General features: G+C 56.4%; 2 protein-coding genes across 3 annotated transcripts; one reads left to right on the top strand and one right to left on the bottom strand.

Annotated features, from left to right (window-relative positions):
- Window positions 1-488: 488 nt before the first annotated feature.
- On the bottom strand, window positions 489-6958 carry CD2BP2 (CD2 cytoplasmic tail binding protein 2). The gene is made up of 7 exons (XM_018575480.1): window positions 6791-6958; window positions 6413-6548; window positions 6132-6289; window positions 1218-1421; window positions 887-1100; window positions 710-804; window positions 489-625 (listed from the first exon to the last, which is right to left on the bottom strand). The coding sequence occupies exons 1-7, from the start codon at window positions 6860-6862 to the stop codon at window positions 515-517; spliced, it is 990 nt and encodes a 329-aa protein (XP_018430982.1). The 5' UTR covers window positions 6863-6958; the 3' UTR covers window positions 489-514.
- Window positions 6959-8803: 1845 nt separating this feature from the next.
- LOC108803659 (sesquipedalian-1-like) lies at window positions 8804-10139 on the top strand. 2 transcript variants are annotated; one of them, XM_018575482.1, is made up of 2 exons: window positions 8804-8883; window positions 9617-10139. In XM_018575482.1, the coding sequence occupies exon 2, from the start codon at window positions 9630-9632 to the stop codon at window positions 10134-10136; it is 507 nt and encodes a 168-aa protein (XP_018430984.1). In that variant the 5' UTR covers window positions 8804-8883; window positions 9617-9629; the 3' UTR covers window positions 10137-10139. The 2 variants fall into 2 exon arrangements, with proteins under 2 accessions (XP_018430984.1, XP_018430983.1); XM_018575481.1 differs by lacking the exon at window positions 8804-8883 and adding an exon at window positions 9054-9098 and having other exon boundaries at window positions 9622-10139.
- The last annotated feature ends 258 nt before the right edge of the window (window positions 10140-10397 follow it).

Consider the following 10397-nt stretch of genomic DNA (forward strand, 5'->3'; position numbering starts at 1 on the left):
ACCCACGAGGACCGCCGCCTCACCCCCTCCATAGATGATGTTCTTCACTCACCTTCCCAACCTCTCATTGGGACAATTCTCCTCCCACTTACTCATTCATAAAATGGCCGCCCCCGCCCTGGTAGTCCTAACATAGTACGAGTCTGTAGGTCATCCAGCTGTGGTAACATGTCAGCTCCGTGAAGGTTTGTGTATCCAGATCCACCCCCTCCCCCCCCCGGCACATTGGTTTAGTCTGACCGGATCTTTCCGCTCATTCCGGATTTTAAGGTTTTCGTATTTAATAAAATTCAGGTAAAAGTTTTTATTACAAAGGTTTTGTCTGAGACACACACACACACACGCAGGAGTCCGTCCTTCTCCTCCATATCACACATAGAGCCTCTGTATAGGAGTCCAGAGTCACACAGCAAAGGCTTCTGGCAAGATTGGTGGCTCACAAAGCAGTCCAGGTCAGGCTGGGTCACCGATGCAGCAAGATGTCAGCCGGGGGCCCCTGAACGCGGAGGACTCTTCACACGTACAGGTCGAAGTCTACTCTCTGCGAGTTGTAGAACTGATCACCAGTGCTGTTGACCCGCCGGCAGTAGACTCCATTGGGGAAGTATCCCTGGTCCACCCATTCCTAAAAGGGGAGGGCACATGGTAATAGGTGGCCAGCACATGGCGGCCCTTTGGCTACATCACAGGCAGCGGGCCCCCCTCTTACCTGCATCTGTGGGCTGGTGAAGGGTCCGTACAGCTCGGCCTTGTCCTTGTTCTCCCATCTGTACTCCCATAGAACCTCCTCCATACCTGGCGACTCTGGAAAGAGAGCAGATATAAAGATGGCTGACCTGTGCACCACCTGCAAACCCCCTAACACTGGCCGCTTGCTGGACATTACCTTCCTTCTTCTCCAGCTTCTCCTCGTCCACCTCATCAGCAAACATGTCCAACGAGGGTGGAGCCGTGAGTCCTCGCAGTCGGTAGGCCAGCTTCTCACATGTATCCTGATACACCTCATAGACTCCAAGGGCCACCATCTGGTCAGCAAAAGAGATAAGCTGATCCAGAGGCTCCGCCTTCTTCTCCTCCGCCTCCTTCTTCTCCTCCTCTTGCTGGATGTCACTGTGATCCATCGGTGAGTTCTTCTCCCCTTCCTTCCTGTCCTCTTCTCCCTCCATTGGTGATGGAGCTTCAATGTCCTGAGATTTGTCTCGTCTGCCTCGCCGCACTCTCTGCACTCTGGATCTCTTTCCTCCTCCCCCTCCTCCTAAACGCTGGATGCCCTTCGCCACGGTTTCCCCCGGCAACAACAACTTCAAGATCTCCTCTAACAATGTCTTCATATCCAGTGGAGCCCGGCCCTCATCGGTGTCTGAACCCCCATCATCCCCCGCAGGGACAGAAGGGGATGCCGTGCGCTCCTTAACCCGAACCTGAGAGAGAGGAGAGCAGAGTGAGGACACAGAGGAGGACTGCAGGGGAGAGGGGAGGACTGCAGGATGGAGGGGAGAGAGGAGGACTGCAGGAGAGAGGAGGACTGCAGGGGAGAGGAGGACTGCAGGGGAGAGAGTACCCAGAGGAGGACTGCAGGGGAGAGGGGAGGACTGCAGGATGGAGGGGAGGACTGCAGGGGAGAGGAGGACTGCAGGATGGAGGGGGGAGAGGAGGACTGCAGGGGAGAGAGTACCCAGAGGAGGACTGCAGGGGAGAGGGGAGGACTGCAGGATGGAGGGGAGAGGAGGATTGCAGGGGAGAGAGTACCCAGAGCAGGACTGCAGGGGAGAGGGGAGGACTGCAGGATGGAGGGGAGAGGAGGACTGCAGGATTGAGGGGAGAGAGGAGGACTGCAGGGGAAAGGAGGACTGCAGGGGAGAGGAGGACTGCAGGGGAGAGAGTACCCAGAGGAGGACTGCAGGATGGAGGGGAGAGAGGAGGACTGCAGGATGGAGAGGAGAGAGGAGGACTGCAGGAGAGAGGAGAGAGGAGGGAGGGGAGAGAGGAGGACTGCAGGAGAGAAGGGAGAGGAGAGAGGAGGACTGCAGGGGAGAGAGGAGGACTGCAGGAGAGAGGGGAGAGAGGAGGGAGGGGGGAAAGGAGGGAGGGGAGAAAGGAGGGAGGGGAGAAAGGAGGGAGGGGAGAAAGGAGGGAGGGGAGAAAGGAGGGAGGGGAGAAAGGAGGGAGGGGAGAAAGGAGGGAGGGGAGAAAGGAGGGAGGGGAGAAAGGAGGGAGGGGAGAAAGGAGGGAGGGGAGAAAGGAGGGAGGGGAGAAAGGAGGGAGGGGAGAAAGGAGGGAGGGGAGAAAGGAGGGAGGGGAGAAAGGAGGGAGGGGAGAAAGGAGGGAGGGGAGAAAGGAGGGAGGGGAGAAAGGAGGGAGGGGAGAAAGGAGGGAGGGGAGAAAGGAGGGAGGGGAGAAAGGAGGGAGGGGAGAAAGGAGGGAGGGGAGAAAGGAGGGAGGGGAGAAAGGAGGGAGGGGAGAAAGGAGGGAGGGGAGAAAGGAGGGAGGGGAGAAAGGAGGGAGGGGAGAAAGGAGGGAGGGGAGAAAGGAGGGAGGGGAGAAAGGAGGGAGGGGAGAAAGGAGGGAGGGGAGAAAGGAGGGAGGGGAGAAAGGAGGGAGGGGAGAAAGGAGGGAGGGGAGAAAGGAGGGAGGGGAGAAAGGAGGGAGGGGAGAAAGGAGGGAGGGGAGAAAGGAGGGAGGGGAGAAAGGAGGGAGGGGAGAAAGGAGGGAGGGGAGAAAGGAGGGAGGGGAGAAAGGAGGGAGGGGAGAAAGGAGGGAGGGGAGAAAGGAGGGAGGGGAGAAAGGAGGGAGGGGAGAAAGGAGGGAGGGGAGAAAGGAGGGAGGGGAGAAAGGAGGGAGGGGAGAAAGGAGGGAGGGGAGAAAGGAGGGAGGGGAGAAAGGAGGGAGGGGAGAAAGGAGGGAGGGGAGAAAGGAGGGAGGGGAGAAAGGAGGGAGGGGAGAAAGGAGGGAGGGGAGAAAGGAGGGAGGGGAGAAAGGAGGGAGGGGAGAAAGGAGGGAGGGGAGAAAGGAGGGAGGGGAGAAAGGAGGGAGGGGAGAAAGGAGGGAGGGGAGAAAGGAGGGAGGGGAGAAAGGAGGGAGGGGAGAAAGGAGGGAGGGGAGAAAGGAGGGAGGGGAGAAAGGAGGGAGGGGAGAAAGGAGGGAGGGGAGAAAGGAGGGAGGGGAGAAAGGAGGGAGGGGAGAAAGGAGGGAGGGGAGAAAGGAGGGAGGGGAGAAAGGAGGGAGGGGAGAAAGGAGGGAGGGGAGAAAGGAGGGAGGGGAGAAAGGAGGGAGGGGAGAAAGGAGGGAGGGGAGAAAGGAGGGAGGGGAGAAAGGAGGGAGGGGAGAAAGGAGGGAGGGGAGAAAGGAGGGAGGGGAGAAAGGAGGGAGGGGAGAAAGGAGGGAGGGGAGAAAGGAGGGAGGGGAGAAAGGAGGGAGGGGAGAAAGGAGGGAGGGGAGAAAGGAGGGAGGGGAGAAAGGAGGGAGGGGAGAAAGGAGGGAGGGGAGAAAGGAGGGAGGGGAGAAAGGAGGGAGGGGAGAAAGGAGGGAGGGGAGAAAGGAGGGAGGGGAGAAAGGAGGGAGGGGAGAAAGGAGGGAGGGGAGAAAGGAGGGAGGGGAGAAAGGAGGGAGGGGAGAAAGGAGGGAGGGGAGAAAGGAGGGAGGGGAGAAAGGAGGGAGGGGAGAAAGGAGGGAGGGGAGAAAGGAGGGAGGGGAGAAAGGAGGGAGGGGAGAAAGGAGGGAGGGGAGAAAGGAGGGAGGGGAGAAAGGAGGGAGGGGAGAAAGGAGGGAGGGGAGAAAGGAGGGAGGGGAGAAAGGAGGGAGGGGAGAAAGGAGGGAGGGGAGAAAGGAGGGAGGGGAGAAAGGAGGGAGGGGAGAAAGGAGGGAGGGGAGAAAGGAGGGAGGGGAGAAAGGAGGGAGGGGAGAAAGGAGGGAGGGGAGAAAGGAGGGAGGGGAGAAAGGAGGGAGGGGAGAAAGGAGGGAGGGGAGAAAGGAGGGAGGGGAGAAAGGAGGGAGGGGAGAAAGGAGGGAGGGGAGAAAGGAGGGAGGGGAGAAAGGAGGGAGGGGAGAAAGGAGGGAGGGGAGAAAGGAGGGAGGGGAGAAAGGAGGGAGGGGAGAAAGGAGGGAGGGGAGAAAGGAGGGAGGGGAGAAAGGAGGGAGGGGAGAAAGGAGGGAGGGGAGAAAGGAGGGAGGGGAGAAAGGAGGGAGGGGAGAAAGGAGGGAGGGGAGAAAGGAGGGAGGGGAGAAAGGAGGGAGGGGAGAAAGGAGGGAGGGGAGAAAGGAGGGAGGGGAGAAAGGAGGGAGGGGAGAAAGGAGGGAGGGGAGAAAGGAGGGAGGGGAGAAAGGAGGGAGGGGAGAAAGGAGGGAGGGGAGAAAGGAGGGAGGGGAGAAAGGAGGGAGGGGAGAAAGGAGGGAGGGGAGAAAGGAGGGAGGGGAGAAAGGAGGGAGGGGAGAAAGGAGGGAGGGGAGAAAGGAGGGAGGGGAGAAAGGAGGGAGGGGAGAAAGGAGGGAGGGGAGAAAGGAGGGAGGGGAGAAAGGAGGGAGGGGAGAAAGGAGGGAGGGGAGAAAGGAGGGAGGGGAGAAAGGAGGGAGGGGAGAAAGGAGGGAGGGGAGAAAGGAGGGAGGGGAGAAAGGAGGGAGGGGAGAAAGGAGGGAGGGGAGAAAGGAGGGAGGGGAGAAAGGAGGGAGGGGAGAAAGGAGGGAGGGGAGAAAGGAGGGAGGGGAGAAAGGAGGGAGGGGAGAAAGGAGGGAGGGGAGAAAGGAGGGAGGGGAGAAAGGAGGGAGGGGAGAAAGGAGGGAGGGGAGAAAGGAGGGAGGGGAGAAAGGAGGGAGGGGAGAAAGGAGGGAGGGGAGAAAGGAGGGAGGGGAGAAAGGAGGGAGGGGAGAAAGGAGGGAGGGGAGAAAGGAGGGAGGGGAGAAAGGAGGGAGGGGAGAAAGGAGGGAGGGGAGAAAGGAGGGAGGGGAGAAAGGAGGGAGGGGAGAAAGGAGGGAGGGGAGAAAGGAGGGAGGGGAGAAAGGAGGGAGGGGAGAAAGGAGGGAGGGGAGAAAGGAGGGAGGGGAGAAAGGAGGGAGGGGAGAAAGGAGGGAGGGGAGAAAGGAGGGAGGGGAGAAAGGAGGGAGGGGAGAAAGGAGGGAGGGGAGAAAGGAGGGAGGGGAGAAAGGAGGGAGGGGAGAAAGGAGGGAGGGGAGAAAGGAGGGAGGGGAGAAAGGAGGGAGGGGAGAAAGGAGGGAGGGGAGAAAGGAGGGAGGGGAGAAAGGAGGGAGGGGAGAAAGGAGGGAGGGGAGAAAGGAGGGAGGGGAGAAAGGAGGGAGGGGAGAAAGGAGGGAGGGGAGAAAGGAGGGAGGGGAGAAAGGAGGGAGGGGAGAAAGGAGGGAGGGGAGAAAGGAGGGAGGGGAGAAAGGAGGGAGGGGAGAAAGGAGGGAGGGGAGAAAGGAGGGAGGGGAGAAAGGAGGGAGGGGAGAAAGGAGGGAGGGGAGAAAGGAGGGAGGGGAGAAAGGAGGGAGGGGAGAAAGGAGGGAGGGGAGAAAGGAGGGAGGGGAGAAAGGAGGGAGGGGAGAAAGGAGGGAGGGGAGAAAGGAGGGAGGGGAGAAAGGAGGGAGGGGAGAAAGGAGGGAGGGGAGAAAGGAGGGAGGGGAGAAAGGAGGGAGGGGAGAAAGGAGGGAGGGGAGAAAGGAGGGAGGGGAGAAAGGAGGGAGGGGAGAAAGGAGGGAGGGGAGAAAGGAGGGAGGGGAGAAAGGAGGGAGGGGAGAAAGGAGGGAGGGGAGAAAGGAGGGAGGGGAGAAAGGAGGGAGGGGAGAAAGGAGGGAGGGGAGAAAGGAGGGAGGGGAGAAAGGAGGGAGGGGAGAAAGGAGGGAGGGGAGAAAGGAGGGAGGGGAGAAAGGAGGGAGGGGAGAAAGGAGGGAGGGGAGAAAGGAGGGAGGGGAGAAAGGAGGGAGGGGAGAAAGGAGGGAGGGGAGAAAGGAGGGAGGGGAGAAAGGAGGGAGGGGAGAAAGGAGGGAGGGGAGAAAGGAGGGAGGGGAGAGAGGAGGACTGCCGGGTGGAGGACTGCAGGATGGGGGTGGAGGACACAGAGGAGGACTGCAGGATGGAGGGGAGAGGGCTGTATTGGGGGGAGGGTTAATGGGCAGGGCAGCAGGTGGACCCGCCCACTCACCCAGTCAATGTTATCCAGCCAATGGTCTCGAATCTGGGCCTCCTTATTCAGGAAGTAGTTCCCCTCAGAGTCGAAGTGCCCCTCCTCCATCTCTTCGTTCAGGTTGAAGGGTGTGATCTGCACTCCCCCCTCTGAATCCAGGGTGGCGTTCTCCTGACCTGCAATACAAAGAGACCTCCGCCATATACATCTACCTCATACTGTCGCCGTGCAGCAGCTGGAGAACAGAGACCACATAAAAACCCCTCCCTCTGAGCCGTCATGGCGGCGGTGACATTTACCTTCCACGTCCTCCGGGGCCAACATGTTGTATTTGTCTGAACCTCCGGTGACGTCGTCTCCATCATCTTCCTCATCACTGTCCAGAGAATGCTTCTCCTTAAATCGACTGCCGGGACCCCCCACCGTCTCCGGGAACTGCAACACGAGACTGTCAGAGACCTTCCCCCTCGTACTATACACACATACAGGGCTATCCAGTATAGGGGAAGGCAGAGAAGTGAACCATCCAGGACACCGTAGCTGAGCTGGGATCTGAATGGGGGACGTTTTCCAGATCAGCTACTTTGGCCTAGAACGTTCACTTCTTTAAACTCTTCACTCTAATAATGGAAGCCCCTCCCCCACATATCTATATACACACGGTATTAGCCTCTCACCGTCCTCTTAGCGGCGCTCCGCCCTTCCTCGGTCTCCACCTCCTCCTCCTGGAAAGTCACTCTCCTCTTCATCTTCTCCCGGTTTCCTCCGTTCCTCGGTGCTCGTCTCACACTGATGACGTCACTTTTAATGGAAGGGGCGCGGCTTCTGCACGCTCCTTCTGTAGTGTACGCAAGGCAGCGCGATGACGTCAGGTACGGATATGGTCAGAAACGTCAAGTGGCAAAACAGACAGCGCTGATTGGTTGGCCGCTGGAATGTGCTTCAAGCAAGTGACAGAATAATGGAAACCCCTCAGTGCCGTGTAAAGGCCATCCTCTGTGTGTATGTGTGAGCCCAGAGCAGTGTCATGGTGATCCCCGGGTGTATGAATAAGACAGGTTGTCATTTAAATCCTGGGCTCAATAGGGAACTGCCAGCAGGGTGTTACAATAGTGATGTATGGGGGCGGGACCCAGCAAGGTGGTCACGTGACCCATCCCCCCATACCATTATATACCTGACCCCATGACTGTTCCCCTCCCCCATACCATTATATACCTGACCCCATAGACTTTACATATTACTCCCATCATCCCATAGACTTTACATATCACTCCCATCATCCAATAGACTTTACATACCACTCCCATCATCCCATAGACTTTACATACCACTCCCATCATCCCATAGACTTTACATATCACTCCCATCATCCCATAGACTTTACATACCACTCCCATCATCCCATAGACTTTACATACCACTCCCATCATCCCATAGACTTTACATATCACTCCCATCATCCCATAGACTTTACATATCACTCCCATCATCCCATAGACTTTACATACCACTCCCATCATCCCATAGACTTTACATACCACTCCCATCATCCCATAGACTTCTACATATCACTCCCATCATCCCATAGACTTTACATATCACTCCATCATCCCATAGACTTTACATACCACTCCCATCATCCCATAGACTTTACATATCACTCCATCATCCCATAGACTTTACATATCACTCCCATCATCCCATAGACTTTACATACCACTCCCATCATCTCATAGACTTCTCTTATAGATATCACTCCCATCATCCCATAGACTTCTACATATCATTCCCATCATCCCATAGACTTTACATATCACTCCCATCATCTCGTAGACCTCTCTTATAGATATCACTCCCATCATCTCATAGACCTCTCTTATAGATATCACTCCCATCATCTCATAAACTTATCTTATAAACATAACTCCCATACATATCACTCCCATCATCCCATAGACTTTACATATCACTCCCATCATCCCATAGACTTTACATATCACTCCCATCATCCCATAGACTTCACATATCACTCCCATCATCTCATAGACTTCTCTTATAGATATCACTCCCATCATCTCATAGACTTTACATATCACTCCCATCATCTCGTAGACCTCTCTTATAGATATCACTCCCATCATCTCATAGACCTCTCTTATAGATATCACTCCCATCATCTCATAGACTTCTCTTATAGATATCACTCCCATCATCTCATAGACTTCTACATATCACTCCCATCATCCCATAGACTTTACATATCACTCCCATCATCTCATAGACTTCTCTTATAGATATCACTCCCATCATCTCATAGACTTTACATATCACTCCCATCATCTCGTAGACCTCTCTTATAGATATCACTCCCATCATCTCATAGACTTCTCTTATAGATATCACTCCCATCATCTCAGACTTCTACATATCACTCCCATCATCCCATAGACTTTACATATCACTCCCATCATCCCATAGACTTTACATATCACTCCCATCATCCCATAGACTTTACATATCACTCCCATCATCTCATAGACTTCTCTTATATATATATCACTCCCATCATCTCCAATACAGTTGAGTGATATTAAGATGATCATGTGATCAGGTGATTGGCTGTCCGGTGACTCCATGGACTGGGCGGAGCCAATTGTTTTGGGGAAACGAGAGAACAGCGTCTGTGACTTCTGCTTTTCCTGAGACTGAAAGACACCGAGCAGCCTGACACTGGACTACGACTCCCAGAGTGCACTGCTGCCCCAGGTGAGGGACACACCCTCACCTGCAAGACACCGTCTGCCACTGCTACAGGAAGTGAGATACAAGACACTGCTGATCACAGAGACCGCCGATCAGAGCGAGAGCAGAGACCGCCGATCAGAGAGAGCAGAGACCGCCGATCAGAGAGAGCAGAGACCGCCGATCAGAGAGAGCAGAGACCAGACAGGAGACTGCTGCTGCCCCAGGTGTGCTGACCAGGTAAGTGCTCTAACACACCTCCATCTACAGGGGCCAACCTGCTGCTTGTAGAGAGGAGAGACTGTTGGAGATAACAGAGAGGAGAGACTGTCAGAGATTACAGAGAGGAGAGACTGTCAGAGATCACAGAGCGGAGAGACTGTCAGAGATCACAGAGAGGAGAGACTGTCAGAGATCACAGAGAGGAGAGACTGTCAGAGATCACAGAGAGGAGAGACTGTCAGAGATCATAGAGAGGAGAGACTGTCAGAGATCATAGAGAGGAGAGACTGTCAGAGATCATAGAGAGGAGAGACTGTCAAAGATCACAGAGAGGAGAGACTGTCAGAGATCATAGAGAGGAGAGACTGTCAGAGATCACAGAGAGGTCCAGTATCTCTGTGTGATGCTATGTACGGTGAGGGGGAGGTCCTCCAGGGTCAGAGGTCAGGCGTGGGCAGTCCAGTATCTCTCTGTACGGTGAGGGGGAGGTCCTCCATGGGCAGAGGGCAGGCGTCTCAGTCATACGTGTTGTCTCTTTCAGGGGCCCCCATGAAGCTGGACAGCAGTTCCCGGTTGGCGTGTTCCCCGGCACAGAAGGAAGGCTACTTGCTGAAGAGAGGCAGCCGCCACGCCTCCTACCACCGCCGCTGGTTCCTGCTGTGTGGAAACCTTCTCTTGTACTGGGAGCGCCAGGGAGACCCCCAACCTCTCGGCCTCATCCTCTTAGAGGGGAGCTCCATCACCCTGAGGAACGCCAGACTGGAATACGCCTTCTCCATCTGCTCCGTGTCTCGCGTGTACAAAATGGCGGCCGAGAGCCAGCGGGACCTGGAGCTGTGGGTGCGGGCCCTACTCAGTGCCAACCTCGGCTACACCCGGGCTCTCCTCGGGGAGCTGCGCGGCCAGTATCTGAGCCTCGCGCCAAACCAAACCGCACAGACTGGAGACCCCGCCCCCGAGGAGCCGGAATGGGAGGCGGAGTTTGGGCTCCTTCACGATTGGTTGGGGAAGGAGATCCAATCCCTGAGAGACACCAACCTCATTGACTTATCGTGACCTGCGTGTGACGTGTCAGTGAGAAATAAAGTGGTTCTGTGATGTCATTTCCTGGAGCCATCACTGGGGGAGGGGCAATATTAAAGAGAACGTGTCCTCATAGTTCCCACAGAATGGTTCTCATTACTCCTGTGGCCCTTCAATGATACCAGGCTGGGGGGGTGGTGCTGCCAGAGTCATCTCTATCCTGCGGTCACAGCAGAGGAACTCCCCGGGGGAGGCATCTCTCTGCACAAAGTTGGCCGAGGTGGCTTTGGGGTG

This window comes from Nanorana parkeri, unplaced genomic scaffold (genome assembly GCF_000935625.1).
Source record: "Nanorana parkeri isolate BGI_ZX_2015 unplaced genomic scaffold, ASM93562v1 scaffold3995, whole genome shotgun sequence".
In the NCBI taxonomy this organism is placed as follows: domain Eukaryota; kingdom Metazoa; phylum Chordata; class Amphibia; order Anura; family Dicroglossidae; genus Nanorana; species Nanorana parkeri.

Coding starts and splice junctions, on each gene's coding strand:
- CD2BP2 (XM_018575480.1), bottom strand. CDS start 6,862: ATGAAGAGGAGAGTGACTTTCCAGGAGGAGGAGGTGGAGACCGAGGAA. Junction 6,290..6,412: donor GGCCCCGGAGGACGTGGAAG/GTAAATGTCACC, acceptor TTTGTATTGCAG/GTCAGGAGAACGCCACCCTG. Junction 1,422..6,131: donor GGCTGGATAACATTGACTGG/GTGAGTGGGCGG, acceptor CCTCTCTCTCAG/GTTCGGGTTAAGGAGCGCAC.
- LOC108803659 (XM_018575482.1), top strand. CDS start 9,630: ATGAAGCTGGACAGCAGTTCCCGGTTGGCGTGTTCCCCGGCACAGAAG.